Below are 16,674 nucleotides of genomic sequence, written 5' to 3'. Positions count from 1 at the left end.
ATTGAAACCGACTGTCGTTGATAGTAAGTTGTAATCCAGACGGCGTTTGTTAATTTATGTCTCGTGCTACTGACTTCTCTAGGAACATTAGCAGTGTGACGCAGCGCATCTCCAATAACTTAACAACACTCTACATTTAGCCACTCATAATAAATATATTCTAGCAATCCAGATAAACAAAAATGATACCAACCATTAGAACCTAACACTCCCTTTCCACCCTCAGCAGAACTACTCTCTTTGTACATGTCTGACCTCTCCAGCCAGGGACAGAGACGCTGTCTTCGATGCATATGCTTCTGCTTGGCTCACAATGTGAATCTGTTTCACCAATAAGATTCGTTCAAGAATTCCAAATTCTATATTTCGTGCCAGGCCTCACCGACCGACATCGATAGCTCTCCTCAGTGCAGCGCTCCGTGAAGAATGGGCTGCCATTAGCCATGAAACCCTCCAGCAAATGTTTGAACGTATGCCCGAGAGAGTGGAAAGTGCGATCAAGGCTAAGGGTGGGACGGAACCACATTGAATCCATTGTTACCGATGGAGAGCGCCCCGAACTAGTAAATAATTATCAGCCACGAGTCTTGCTACTTTTGATCTCTTAGTGTATGTTAATTAATATACAGGATGTTCAAAGACTTGTATCAGCCGTGCAGGGGTGAAAAATCACATCATGGGTAACATTTTATTGGAGAGAAAATGTTCACTATCTCTTCCCAACAATGCCGGGCTTGTTTTTTATCAGTTACGCCCATAAGGTGCAATAGGTATAGCCACTCTTCTGGGTGCATATGCTTTGTATGTAGTCTAAAATCGAGTCATCTACCCTGTATCAAACGGGGTTGAGTTCCGCGTTCTGGCCCTGAAAGGGCCAATCGAACCCGACCAACCCCATTTCATGTTCCGCCAATGGCGTCACTGGACGCGATGTGAAGAGCCTAGTGTTCTGTACATCGCTCACTCGATAATGTAAAATTCTGGCAACAAATCGAAGTCCACCATTTGCCTCCGGAACTACAGTCCTTAGACCCTCGTTCCATTTCATATCGTTTCTAAAATTAGTTTGTCCTGAGAAATACTCATTTTTGTTGAAAATCCCCCTATGAGTTTACTTGTGTAGGTAGTATGCAGCAAACACGGGTAGTTGACCCTGATGGTTCGGTGAAATCTCATCGTCCCGTGCCAGGGAAAGACGACTCTCTATGTGCATCTATATGAGCACAAATGCCTCTTACAGTTATTTTCCTTACATGAAATGTACGTTAGCAGCAGCAGAATCGTTCTCTAGTCAGTTTCAAATGCCACATTTCTAAATTTTCTCAATGGGTTCCTCGAAAGGATTGTCGCCTCCTCTCCATGGATTCCCATTTGAGCTCACGAAGGATCCCCCTAATACTTGTGTGTTGTTTGAACCTTTCAAGTACAAAATCTAGCAGCTCGCCTCCGAATTGCTTTAACGTCTTCCTTTAATTTAATCTGGTGCAGATTCCAAGCAGTACTCAAGAATTGGTCACTCTAGAGTCCTCTATGCGGTATCCTGTACAGATGAGCCACACTTATCTAAAATTCTCCCAATAAATCGAAGTCCACCATTCGCCTTCCCTACTAGTCATTAGACTCTCGTTCTGTTTCATATCGCTCTTCAGCATTACTTATAGATATTTAATCGGCGTGACTGTGTCAGGCAGCGTCCTACTTCCGCTGTATTCGAGCATTTTAGGTTTGTTTCCCTACTCATCTGTGATATTTTGCGTTTCCTTTTTAGGTATAGAGCTAGCTGCCATTCATCAAGCCATTTGCAAATATTGTCGAAGTCATCCTGTACGCTGCTAGAGTCACTAAAAGACGACTTTTTCACGTACACCACATTATCCTCGGCAAAGAGTAGTAGATTGCTGCTCACTCAGTCCACCATTTCATTTAGGAGTACGTATAGAGAAAACAACTGTGGTCCCGTCACACTTCGCTACGGCATTCCTGGCGGTACCTTGTCTGTGACGAACATTTGCCGACGTCACAACATATTGAGTTTATCTTCTTAAAACGTTTCCTGCCTTAGAGTGGAACAGGAAAAGAAATGATTAGTTGTGGTACAGGGTCCCTTCCACCAGCGCACGTTACTTTCGCTTGCAGAGTGCGTGTATGGGTACTAGAGGAAGTCTAATGTCCCCGGGAAGCGCCAGCGAATATATTGTTCCGAACAAAAGTTGTTCCCAATGTCACGATTTTTATTACAGCTAGATATTTTCTGCAAAACTGTACAACTGCTGCCACAGTTGACTCGAACGAGACTAACGTTCCCTACTCACCACCGATTGAAACAACAATGCTGCCTTAGTGGCATACGTATGTAAATATGAAAGCTCGCGCTATCTGAGACAGACACTGCTCTCGAGAGGTTGATTTGACACTGTCCAGGCCAAAGTAAACGGCAGTCCAAAGACATAGTAAAAATATCACCGGTACCCCAACATATTTGCACGTGTCAGGAACACAGTGTCTAGTTATATCTTTTGTTGAGGAATATGGAAGGTTTCTTTCATTCGAGTTTACTACGACATCAGTTATACACGGTGTCTCAGAAGTTGGTTAATGCTTAAGAAAATGTCGAGAACGATCACTCGAACACAAGTCTACCGAAATGGGCTCCAAAATACGTGTCTTTACCCTAGATTACTAAATACCCGTAACATTTACGACAGTAGTGTGGTATAAAATAGGAAATTTTGTACTTACTTTGGTACCTAACTTATCACTGGCGCTCTAATAACTGTTATCACCTAATAGATAGCCTTTAAATTATGATTTCGTCTAAATGAAATTTCAGTAGTAAAATTTTACTGTGGTTTAGTAGCATTGTAACATCCTCCCCCCCCCCCCCCCCCCCCCCGTCTTTAGTGTTCTACGGTTATGAGCCATCAGCATTTCTTCGTCTTTGATACTGTGAAACAGATATCTTCCACCACATGCTCTTTGCTTCCATATATTGGGAGCTGGTACTAAGGATCAAGCTAACAGAAAATATGAATTAAACATGGGCTCTAATATGCATACCTTCTTCTACTGAAGAAGTGCTGATAGCTATTGAGCTATGCAATTTTACTAGAGGAAGCTGTCGAAATTAGACTTAGGGATAATAACTTTAACTGATACGACGGCTATGCACGTAGCAACACCTGGGAGATTGCAATGGATAAAGAAAAATCGCAGAGGATAACTACCCCCATTTTACCTTCTTATTCAAGGGATGGCGCTGCAAGCAACTCTGGATAGAAACTACATCTATGTAAGTAGAGGGCACCACTTCACTACGCGCCATATCGCCTTGCTATGATGTACTCCAGCCAATCAGAAGCCGTTCTCTGCGTATAAAAGTGGGAGCCTCGCTAGTTTACGACGACTTAGGGTCTGCAACCTTCCACAATCCTTCACACCTACAAATCCTTGATCCGCCCCATACTTTGTTATGCCAGCTTAGCTTGGATTTCTGCCCTCCCCAGTTCTATACAGCCCTCCAAATCCTCGAACGCCATGCACTCTGCCTCGCCTTCTGCATCCACCTTCCATCCCCCATGCGCTTCCTCTATGACGTCATCCCCTTCCCCCACCTTCTGCTATTCCTTGAACACATCCGCACACTATATTTTGTCCGCCGCCTTGATCCCCCGCACCCTCTGCTGTCTCCCTTCCTCTCCACCCCCAACCAGTTGCCGCGCCTTCGCCGTTGTGTCCCACCCTCTCTCCATCTCCTTTCCCAACACAACTTCCACCATATACCCCTCCCGGATGATTAGTTTCTCCCTGACATCTACCCTTCCTACCAGCTCTAACCCCATCTTTCTACCTCCTTCTCAAGGCTCCATATCCTCCCTCTCCCTCCTCCTGAGCGGCTTCCCCCTCGTACTCCCTCTCCATCTCTTATGCCCCCTTTCAGTGTCTCTGCACTCCCTCCTGCCCCGTGTTCCCTCTTCATCTCCCACCCCACGTTTCTCCTGCCTCTCCGTGTACCTGCTGACGCCCCTACTCTCTTCATCCCGCCCCTTCCCCTGCTGCCCCTTGCTGTCCCCTCCTTTCCCATCCTCTCTGGCCTTTCCCTTGGCAGGTCCCACCAGGCAGTTATATTCTTCGTCGTGTGTGCTCCTAGTGGGTTTTAAATGTGCTGCTCTGGAGTGATTTTAATCCTGAGGCCGACTTTTAACCTGTGCATGTCAATTCAGTGTCTTCCCTGTGTATTAAGAATCGCTGACTGTGTTTTATAGCTTTCTGGTGACTTTTTTTAAACTGTCTCCCGTGAACGTATCCACGTCAGTCTATTTTTACCTTTTCTCCCCTTACTCTGTTGCATATTCCCCTTTTCTATCGCCTCATGTATGTAACATTTTATTCATATTTTAGTTGTCATGTCACACAGCTGAAGAGCAGAGCAGCGGATTGGGCAGCTGACAGCCCTTCCATGCCCATACAGGGCAGGGGAATAAAATCACAATAAAGGAAAAAAACTACTTTACGACAGTCAATTTTAGCCCTGACGACGACCATGGGAGTAGTGATCGAAAGCTTGGTGTTTTATCCTGAATTGAAGTGGCATGTACACCGAGAGATTTTTATTCAAGAAATACATCGCGACAGACTTCGTAGCCAATTTTACTAGAGCTGGTTTTCATCTTTCTGGACCTTACTACACTCAAAATATGGAAAGCAAAGGGCTTGTGGAGAGATTTGTTTCACAGTACTGAAGATGAAGAAGTGCTCATAGCTCTTAAGATAAAGCATTTTGAGCTCACGTTTACTACACTTTTATGCTTCGAATAATCGTTTCTGTCATACCTCTGAATACTGACGTTACACTGCCAAGGTGGAAAATGGAATTATGTTTCAGCATTGGCAAGCAGTTTATCAGCGAGTTCTTCAAGTTGTAAAATGGTACCCGTGCTTAAATTTTCATCTTGGTCAAATGTTTATGACATTAGCCCCGGCTCCCCATTGTACACGCGGGGCGCCTCTGAGCTAGAAGCAGACGAAGCTGCTGCTCGCAGCCCCATTTGTCTGCGTTGTGTGGTGGCAGAGGGCTGCGAATTTCATGCTGATGAGGGCGCGCCGAGGCGCTCATTTCTTATGCTGGCCGCCGCCACGAGGGACTTCTTTCTCACCTCGTCCCAGCCCCTCCTGTGTGGGCGCGCGGACAGCTCCTCTGTGGGCCGTCACATTAACCAGCTCCGTGGGCCGGCGCCCCACTGTGCATGAAAATGGCTGACGCAGGTTGCTTGTGGAATTTTAAGAGCCTAGTGATTCATATGTGGATCGTACAAGTCACTGACGAAGTTACACTCGCACACTGATTGCGTAAGAATGGCCCGCCAATGTGACTGGAAAAAAAATATCGTACATTAACCATGTAAACAGCCCGGTCATAAATATTCATTGCGAGCACCAATTCTCATGTGCCGCTTAAGCTTTCGGTAAAGATAATCCATCCCAAATGTATCATGAAATTATTGCCTTATATTTAGGTCTTGGTTTGATCATCAACCGTTTTTCCTTTCTCAAATGACATTTTCACTGCTTATCTCCCCTTCTCGACTGTATGGAACATCTCTGGAAAGACGATTCTTGACAGTATGACGATTACCTGTTTTATTTTATGACAGTCTGCACTGTCTCTTTTTCGTTGATTTCAGGCTTCCAATTAATGTTTTATGTCCAAGACATTACCTCATCAGTTGCGTTACTTATGGCGATATTATGTAGTACAGTGATTTTCACGCTCCTGCGTTGAACACTTGGATGAATAAAGAATCCGTTAGTTATAACGCTCTCAAGAAAGCTGAACTTATGAGGACGGCATTATGGTAGCACTACTAACCATTTTTTTTCTTCCTTTTTGTACTGGTAGTCGACATTGGTTCAAGGTACCCACTAGTTACGAATAGTAATATGCAAAGATGCTATCTTTTGTATTTTATTGAGATAGTGGTCACTTCTGTTAGGTCGACATTCAGTAGCACCTACACAAGTATCTCAAGATGTGATTTTCTGATTCTGAGAAACGTAATGCAGCGAATAACACAGTCGAAAAGTGGTACGCAGGTTATTATCTACGGATCATGTTAGGAGTAATTCACAATACACGCGGTCCAGTCACATTATTGTGATCACCTGTCAAATCCTCAATAACCAGCATTTGCCACGGGATCTTGCAGGAAGAGAATAAGGGTGGTTCTGGAACTAACCAATAGGGACGAGGATCCATGGCGAGTCCACTGCCGCGGCCAGCAGCGCTAGGATTCACGCGCCACGCGGGATTAGCCGAGCGGTCTAGGGTCCCGCAGTCATGGACTGTGCGGCTGGTCCCGTCGGAGGTTCGAGTCCTCCCTCGGGCATCTGTGTGTGTGTTTGTCCTTAGGATAATTTAGGTTAAGTAGTGTGTAAAGTTAGGGACTGATGACCTTAGCAGTTAAGTACCATAAGATTTCACACACATTTCAACATTTTAGCATTCGCGGTTGAGGGTCCACAGCACAAACAGCCCGACCGAGTCGGTCCCACGGATTCTCTATTGGATTTAAATCCAAAGACTCTGGTGGCCGGGAGCTTACGGTAAACTCATCCGTGCTCTCTTCTGACCAAGGACGTACACTGGGAGCTTGTGACACGTTACGGTGTCCTGCTGGTAGATGCCATCGTGCCGGGGAAAAACAGTGCATGTAGGGGTGGACATAGCCCCAAGAGTAGATGAAGAGTGCTCATCCACTATGCCTTCCAGAACGACGAGCTCAACCAGGGAAATCCACTTAAATGTTTCCCAGACAGTAACGCTCTCTCCTCAGGCCTACATCCTTCCCACAGTCTAATGGAGCATAAAACGTGATTCGTCGGAAGAGACCACGTGTCGCCACTCAGTGGCCGTTCAACTGCGGTACTGGCGTGCAAATTCCAGCGGTGGTCGCCGATGAGCAGTGGTCACCTCGGGTGCACGAACCAGGTTTTTGCTGCAAGAGGTCCATGTCCAGAAGTGTAGCTGAGCAGCCGTTGAGAAGACATTGTTGGAGCCTCTTGGTTCAGTGGCTCAACAGCTGCATATGCATTTGCCCTTATATGCCCCCGCAGCTGTGATTTACGAATGTTGTCAACAGCCCGTGGTGCACCGCAGCTGGCTAGGTGTGTCATATGTATGCACGTCCTATTTTTAACACGGCGGCACCCAAACGCTTACAGACTTTCCAAATCTTGAACACAGCTGCGAAACAGCAGCTGTGTGAATCTGAACAGAGTGAGAAATCAACAAACCATTTGCAAATAAAATTTTTTTAGCGCTTGACCATGGTTTCAAGATTTGCAAAAATATCTTCTTCAGGAGTAGTGTCCTTATAAAACATGCTGGCACAACAGATTAGATGAAGCCTAGCGGCTCTTGCCATAAACAAAATCGATAAAACAAGAACTATTGAAAGCCATGGCTTTATATAGCGCCAGATTACATGTGTCGTACTTCAGAATTATTACTCAGAAGTAAATGCCCACAGGTAAAGTCTCTTGTCAACACAAACTTGTATCCTATGACATCTATTACAAGTCTATGTTGCCAAGAGGTCTACTTGTGGGAACTTACTTATGAGCATTCATTCTGAAGTACAATATATGTAACCTGGTGCAATCTAAAGTAATGGCTTGCAAATACTTGTATTATCAATTTTGTTTATGACAAGAGACGCTCGGCTTCATCTAATCTATTGTGTCACAATGGGATGTAATAAGGCCAGTATTTCTGAGTAAGATCTTTTTAAAAATATGGAAACCATGGTCAAGGGCTAGTAAACCTTTATTGACAACTGGCTGGTTGAGTTTTCCACATATTCAATTAAAAACTTAGTCATTTGCAAAATGTTTCCGCCCTTTCTCGAAAGACAATGATCATCTAGTTTTGATCGTCGGATAAACAGCTCCGTTTCCACCCTGCAGACATGCTTTACATATACTCCACTGCTTAGCTTGCTACCTACGTCTGTGTGAGGTTATTGCACATTGACGTCGAACATAGATGGTGTTCACTATTATGTGACTGGAACGTATATAATCTTGTTGTAAAACACTAAATTTAATGAATTTTATGAAGCAAATGACTTTTTTAGGCTTTACCTTTGGCACTATTTAACATTGTAAAAAATTCCGTTAGATCCCACTTTCATATCAATTCTGTTGTGATTATGTGTTAAGGCCACATATTGGGAAATCGCCTTGTGAAAAGGGGAGCTAGCGCCACGTTGAAGTTAAGTGATGAGACCTGCCACGGTTTTCAGCTAGAGATGCTAATTTATATGACCTATGGAAATAGCTCGTGTTCTATTCTGATTAGTCACCGACAGATATACTAATGGATAAATAGTAAATCAATATTTTTTAGTAGAAGGTACTACATTTTCAGCTGAAGTAACAAATATTAATGTCACTGTAGAAAACCGAAATCATTATATACAATATGGTTAATTGTAAAATACATAAAAACCAGGAATTGTCTTCGTCAGATGAATTTTATTTTTAATACGTCTTTATTAAAAAAAAGTTATTGGCAATTATGTTTGCAGTTATAATTCGATCATTGTTTGGTTTTTGGTTGCATGTGTCTTTAGCACAAGCACGTCACTGAATGTGCGGTCTTGTCAGGAAGCCACTATAAATATCCATTCGAAAAAAATAGATGCTGGAAAATACAAACTAGCGCTTTGAATCGTCCGATCATGTGCTTTGTTAATGTTCACGACGAACAATGTATTGTCGAAATAATTTTCCTGAAGCCTAAAGTATACTGAAAGCATCTCAAACTGCTAAACAGTAACGTTAGCACTGTAACTGCGTTATAACTGTTCTCAAAGCAATAGCATGAAGTTGGACGTGCGGCTTACCTACAATCTCTCCGGAATCACCACATGGCGCCTTCTGAAATGTTTACATCAACGTGTATGACCGAAATCACGTGACACACTGCACTTCCATAAGGAATCTAACAACTGCAATGGCTTTCGTGAAGGTTAGTTGAACAGATTGTCAATAGATGCAGCCTTCTACATTGTTTTAATAAAAATGTATTAAAATAAAATTTTGTTAAAGAAAATAGTAATTTTAAACCATTTACGTATTTTTCATAATTATTGGTGAACGAAATCTTGAAAATGAGACCTCAATGACTAATTTTGGTTACTTAAAAGGGAGTTATGGAGTACCGAGATAAAACCAGCTTTGAGAGATAATATATATGAACACGTTTATCAACTTAGAAATGCGTAGATTATCAAACTTTCAATAAAGGGCAAATAAAGTGATTGGGTTCAAAAAATGTTCAAATGTATGTGAAATCTTACGTGACTTTACTGCTGAGGTCATGAGTCCCTAAGCTTATACACTGTTTAACCTAAATTATCCTAAGCACAAACACACACACCTATGCCCGTGGGAGGGCTCGAACGTCTGCCGGGACCAGCCGCACAGTCCATGGCTACAGCGCAACAGACCGCTCGGCTAATCCCGTGCGGCTGTGATTGGGTTCTCCAGGCATATGAAAATATTACAGATAGCGAAAAATTTCTGTCATTCTATCTCGTGACTAATCTGTTCGTGCAGGGTGACCATTATTGAACTATAAGAAATAAAAGAAATAACTTCTTAACGGTTGCGTTAGGACATTCAAATTGCACGGTTGGACGCGAGGCCTGATGGGTGTGCGCGTGTGCACTTGCCTTGTTGTTGTCGGCCATGGCAAGACAAATTCGCGTGGAATGGCGCACTTGGGGGACTCTTCACCCTCAAGTGGTGACTGTGTGGTGGGCAGTGTCCAGTTACGATATAATTGGTGCGATATTCCTTGATGGCACGGTGACTACCGAATGGTACCCGAAGGTTTTGGAAGATGATTTCATCCCTAACATGCAAAATGCCCCTGATTTCGACAAGATTTGGTTAATGCGAGGCGCAGCTGGACCCCATCAAACTAGGAGAGCGGTGTCGGTAGTGGAGCACTTTGGGGGCTGTGTTCTGGTTTCCAGGGTACCCAGAGTCCACTACTATGTGCTCGATTGGCTGCCATATTCTCCGGATCTCAACACATGCGACTCCTTTTTGTGGGGCTTTATTAAAGACAAGGTGTACAGCAATAACCCCAAAAACCATAGCTGAGCTGAAAAAGCCATTCAAGATGTCATCGACCACATCGATGTTGCGACAGTTCAGCGGGTCATGCAGAATTTGACTATTCGTCGGCGCCACATCATCGCCAATGACGGCAGGCATATGAAACATGTCATAACCTAAATCCGAATATCTGTAGTTGCGTTTACATGTTGAGTAAAGAGTGTGCTCGCCGTAGTTTGTAACTAATTTATGTTGTTTCCATGTAGTTCAATAATTGTCACCCTGCAGTTATTTCTTTCAGAAGTCATTCTGATAAATTCATTGTTTTTTCATGACACAGAGGGATTATAAAGACAATCATATGACCATTGCGTTAATCATAATATAAAAGTCATTTTCCTGAATGTTTGATGTTGACTAGAGACAAAATAAACATTAACGTCTTGCTGCTTCCCTTAGTACTGTAGTACATATAATTAATATTCAGGAACTGGTCTTTAAGTGGCGTTAGCAGTAATGAATTTAGCTGAATTTCACAGCTTCTACCCATATGTAAATTCACAAGGGATCCATCAGCAGTCCACCAAACATCTATCATCAAAAAGTCCCACACTGCAAAATTTGCTATGGGGTGCCTTATACCTGACTGGCAGCTTGATTTCTACATCTTATCAGTCGTATTACCGGGTGATCAAAAAGTCAGTATAAATTTGAAAACTGAATACATCACGGAATAATGTAGATAAGGAGGGACTAATTGACACACGTTTGGAATGACATGGGGTTTTATTAGAACCAAAAAAATACAAAAGTTCAAAAAATGTCCGACAGGTGGCGCTTCTTCTGATCACAATAGCAATAATTAGCATAACAAAGTAAGACAAAGCTGAGATAATGTTCTTTAGAGGAAATGCTCAATATGTCTACCATCATTCCTCAAGAATAGCTGTAGTCGAGGAATAATGTTGTGAACAGCACTGTAAAGCATATCTGGGGTTATGGTGAGGCATTCGCGACGGATGTTGCCTTGCAGCTTCTGTAGAGATGTCGGTCGATCACGATACACTTCCGATGTCAGGTAACCCTAAAGCCAATAATAGCACGGACTGAGGTCTGCGGACCTGGGATGCCAAGCATGACGAAAGTGGCGGCTGAGCACACCATCATCACCGAACGACGCGCGCAAAAGGTCCTTCACGCGCCATCTGTCGGACATTTTGTGAACTTTGTTTTGTTCTAATAAAACCCCATGCCATTCCAAGCATGTGTGTCAATTTTTACCTCTCTATCTACATTATTCCTTGGTTCATAAAGTTTTCAAATTTATACTGACTTTTTCATCACCCTGCATTTGTTTATGACTTTCAGTGCTGTTGTACAACATCTTCGTTTTGCATGGTACAGAAAACACAGGCGTATGAAGAATTCCAGTGCACCAAAAATTACTTTATCACTACCTGCAAAAATCCATTGCTCGTTGAGGAGCATATTTTGTGAACAGCCTTCAATTGGCGACTGGTTTGTACTATGATCACTACTACTAATATCCCTGCAGGCGACCAGGCGCATGCAGCAGCGCGTCCGGTGGTCTGGAGTGTAGTATTATGGAGAAACACTTTCGCAGACTGCCTGGAATCTGTTTGAGGACATGTCATATATCTCAGACTGAATGACAGTTTATTAAGTAAACTGATTGCTAACAATACGTCATCAGTGAATTCAACAAAAAGAACTATTAGATAAGTAGACTGAACATTAAAAAAAATTGCAGTCATAAAAATCTCGTTACTTAAACATAATGTCATGAAGAAGCTAGTTAAACAGCTTGTACACTCCTGGAAATTGAAATAAGAACACCGTGAATTCATTGTCCCAGGAAGGGGAAACTTTATTGACACATTCCTGGGGTCAGATACACCACTTGATCACACTGACAGAACCACAGGCACACAGACACAGGCCACAGAGCATGCACAATGTCGGCATTAGTGCAGTGTTTATCCACCTTTCGCAGCAATGCAGGCTGCTATTCTCCCATGGAGACGATCATAGAGATGCTGGATGTAGTCCTGTGGAACGGCTTGCCATGCCATTTCCACCTGGCGCCTCAGTTGGACCAGCGTTCGTGCTGGACGTGCAGACCGCGTGAGACGACGCTTCATCCAGTCCCAAACATGCTCAATGGGGGACAGATCCGGAGATCTTGCTGGCCAGGGTAGTTGACTTACACCTTCTAGTGCACGTTGGGTGGCACGGGATACATGCGGACGTGCATTGTCCTGTTGGAACAGCAAGTTCCCTTGCCGGTCTAGGAATGGTAGAACGATGGGTTCGATGACGGTTTGGATGTACCGTGCACTATTCAGTGTCCCCTCGACGATCACCAGAGGTGTACGGCCAGTGTAGGAGATCGCTCCCCACACCATGATGCTGGGTGTTGGCCCTGTGTGCCTCGGTCGTATGCAGTCCTGATTGTGGCGCTCACCTGCACGGCGCCAAACACGCATACGACCATCATTGGCACCAAGGCAGAAGCGACTCTCATCGCTGAAGACGACACGTCTCCATTCGTCCCTCCAGTCACGCCTGTCGCGACACCACTGGAGGCGGTCTGCACGATGTTGGGGCGTGAGCGGAAGACGGCCTAACGGTGTGCGGGTCCGTAGACTAGCTTCATGGAGACGGTTGCGATTGGTCCTCGCCGATACCCCAGGAGCAACAGTGTCCCTAATTTGCTGGGAAGTGGCGGTGCGGTCCCCTACGGCACTGCGTAGGATCCTACGGTCTTGGCGACGGGCACGTGCACCTTCCGCCGACCACTGGCGACAACATCGATGTACTGTGGAGACCTCACGCCCCACGTGTTGAGCAATTCGACGGTACGTCCACCCGGCCTCCCGCATGCCCACTATACGCCCTCGCTCAAAGTCCGTCAACTGCACATACGGTTCACGTCCACGCTGTCGGGGCATGCTACCAGTGTTAAAGACTGCGATGGAGCTCCGTATGCCACGGCAAACTGGCTGACACTGACGGCGGCGGTGCACAAATGCTGCGCAGCTAGCGCCATTCGACGACCAACACCGCGGTTCCTGGTGTGTCCGCTGTGCCGTGCGTGTGATCATTGCTTGTACAGCCCTCTCGCAGTGTCCGGAGCAAGTATGGTGGGTCTGACACACCGGTGTCAATGTGTTCTTTTTTCCATTTCCAGGAGTGTATGTTCTTCCATGTTTCGATTTTATTTCTTTCAGAAATGCTCCTTTCAGCTAGAGAATGTCGCTAACTTGAAGAAAATTCTGTTGACAAAGTGCTACATTTTGCGAATTATCTCGCCGTGTTTACTTTAAACTCACGTGTTTTAATAGGTCGGAAGTAAGTTAAAATGCTCGCTTCAAAATTTAAATCCCCGAAGTACTGTAATTTTCACAGGAAGGTCTTTACCAAGTTATCATTTAAATCTGCTTGAAGATTTTGTTTAATGGGAAACTCTCAGTGGCTAACAGCTATCAGGCAGACCATGAGTGACCTCAGAACGCTTGTTAAAATCGTGGACGAAAGGTTCAAAACGACGGGTAGTTCACTATTTCAACTTTCGCATTGGAATTTCCGAATGTCGGTCGAACAACTTTGTCTGCAAATGTAGCAATTTAGCAGTTAATCATTCACTGCTGATAAAAACAGGCGGGCGTCGTTTATGACTTAGGGATACAAAAACTTCGACAACTTTAAGACAAATTTTTATAGATGCTTTATAAAAAAATACTTAAACATAGAACAGTTTATAAAATTTTGTGATTTATGTTTTACAACAAATCTGACCTTACTTTCCAATTAACCCTGTAGTATATATTTTAACTTAGCATTTTATTATTATTGCCCTAATAGATTCCACTCTGTATACCGCTTGTGAATCTGGATTTACTTGTACATTACTGACGTTTTGACGCAAGTTACATAACTAGTAACCCATTGCACCTCTCTTCTCCTATTTAATTTCGATATTTAACGTAGAGCTTTAACTATTTTGTGTGAATAAGGAACAGTAGCATTAGGTAATCAATCAGTAATATTATTTTTGCAGAGGTATTTTCAGCTTCAGTTTGTTTTTAATTCCATTTCATTTTCCTACTAGTTCAGTTGCTTAGGGTAGTGATCGATTGCCGTCGTGACGTTTTATTCCCAGTACAATCGATTAGGAATATTTCACAGAATACAGACCGCATATAAAGTTATCTTCTCTTTTCTGCAGGTGAGACTATCGAGGCTACATCCCATGATGACGTAACGATGCTGTTCAGCGACATCGTTGGTTTCACCTCCATCTGCTCTGGGGCCACGCCTATCATGGTCATCAACATGCTGCAGAGTCTGTACTCGCAGTTCGACGTGTTCTGCGGACAGCTGGACGTTTACAAGGTATCCACTAAATCAAAATGCCACCTTTATAGATGCCGTGTCTCTTATTGACATAAGGAGACATTTCGTTTAAGACTAAAAGAGGTGGTATGGCATGCATTATCAGAAAATGAAAGAACAAATGAATTCGCGTTCTGATAAGTTCTCTGCAGCTTCACCATCATAGATCCACTTAGTCAACTATACTTCAATTGCCGTTTCAAATACCCGCCCGTGTGGTCGAGGGCGTTTAGGTGCGTTTACACCTGTGCGCTTTGCGGCTAGTCGCCGTGTGTCTATGCTTGTCCCGCATGAAGGGTCAATGAATGATGTATTTAGGCTTCGGTCTGTTAGTAATATACTAATAGTACCTGCCAAAACGGAAAGTGAAAGAAGAGGAAGAAGGGCTGTAATAGCAACAGAACAAACAAATAATGGTGTTTAGTCAAGTGATATACTTTATGATAGCATATTGATTGCTTTTGTAATAAAGTTCACTGCACCAATAATAGATGAAACAAAGACGCCCAGTGTAAACACAGTTGTGAATGGAGTCACTCGCACGCTTGTGTTGAGGACGAGACATGCACCTACACGAATTTCTCTTCTTGTATGTGGGACAAGCACAGCTGCACGGTAACTTGCGGAAGTGGCACAGATGTAAAGGCGCCGTAAAGTGAGTGCTTACGGGAAGAGGGGATGCGCGGCTCGGTTCGAACGTGCTCGCGTATTAACGGCGAGTGTCGGTGTGCCGGTGAGCCTGGACGCTATTCATACACGGTTTTCCAAACCCAACTACAAGGTTGTGATAGATGATTGAAGCGATTTCACAGATTTGCTCTAGCTATAGTACTGACATTCTGTCACAAAGCTTAGCATCCACATGGAGAAATTCAAAAGAGATTTTTTGAAGTTTTGCAAGTGTTTCATAGGTGCTCTCCTACTAACTCTGCAGATATAAAGTCGATAATCAAGTACTTCCCACTTTCGGCACAGAATGTCCCTGTCAGTTTATCAAGCTCTGCTGCTGCGTGCTCGCATTTTTGGTACCGGTTATGTCTGTGTGTTCACTGCACCATGTACTATAAAATATGACTTATCACGTTCATCATCTTCGATCTGTGCCAGAAACCGACAAGCAAATTCAGAACGTTGCTCCGAATCTTCTTTAAACTATTTAATGATGTCGGACCTAGCACTCTAACTGCTGCCGTTCACATGAAATAGTTACACTAACTGCGCTCTGTCTCTCTTCGCGACAGCCGTACTGTTCACTCACGTATCTCCATCTCAAATGTTTCCGCGTTGACGCATTTTTGTATATACCAAGTTACGCTTCCATACGATAATTACAGTCCACACTGGACATACATGAGCAGGTGCACTTTAATTACAATCGTCCTGTACATGCTTTTACAAACTTACAGGTATAGTTACAAGGAATGGGCGACCAATCGGATGTGGCCTTACAGAAGAAACTGTCACGTGCGAGCCTAAAGTAATTTAGGAAACCAAGGGGAACCGTATTCAGGAAGAGTGGATAAGGCTTGCAGGCTCTTTCTTTCTGAATAGAAAGGCTGTCACTAAACAACAGAGCAATCGCAATCAGATCGTCCATAGTGAACATGAAGTATTCTTAATACATTTTCTGTAACGACGTTGTTGTGAATATAAAAAGTAGCCACTGCTACACTTACTTCCGATTAGAGAACATGTTCCGCAAAGATGATGAATCGTTTAGTGCACTCCACCCTCCCCCTCCCTTAATTGAAAGTTAGTTTTTGATACTAATTATGATACAGCCTGTATAAAAATTTTAAACTGAAACGTATTTGGCGCTTCTCTCAGCCTGAAGCTCCCAGCGGCTGCTTAGGTCATTTTGCCCTTAAAGCAGCCCTGGCTTCACCAGTTTTTCCTCAACGCGGAATGTAATCACACTGTCAGCTAGCTGACATCATGACTGGGATGTATGGTTTTACATTTTGAACATCACAACTCCCAGTTTACGTGTGTGAGCCAGCTTTCGTCCACAGTGACCTCAGAAACTGAATAACATATTAGTATTATACGTTGTCGTGCTTAGGTGTTAGGCTTCATATTTTTTGCTGATATTTTTAATGTATCCCACTGTATTGTATGAATTCGTTTAACAAG

General features: G+C 43.7%; 1 protein-coding gene across 1 annotated transcript in view; it reads left to right on the top strand.

Annotated features, from left to right (window-relative positions):
• Positions 1–16,674, top strand: part of LOC126282372 (head-specific guanylate cyclase-like) — a gene marked incomplete at its 5' end in the record, with an annotated part of 445,895 nt that overhangs the window by 409,031 nt on the left and 20,190 nt on the right. Inside the window, one exon of the mRNA XM_049982030.1 lies at positions 14,375–14,541. Coding sequence (XP_049837987.1) covers positions 14,375–14,541 — 167 coding nt within the window. The remainder of the gene's footprint in view (positions 1–14,374; positions 14,542–16,674) is intronic.

The sequence above is a fragment of the Schistocerca gregaria genome, chromosome 7, assembly GCF_023897955.1.
Source record: "Schistocerca gregaria isolate iqSchGreg1 chromosome 7, iqSchGreg1.2, whole genome shotgun sequence".
NCBI classification, from domain to species: Eukaryota; Metazoa; Arthropoda; class Insecta; order Orthoptera; family Acrididae; genus Schistocerca; species Schistocerca gregaria.
Note: the sequence above shows the minus strand (reverse complement) of the source record. Positions and strands in the feature narration are given on the sequence as shown.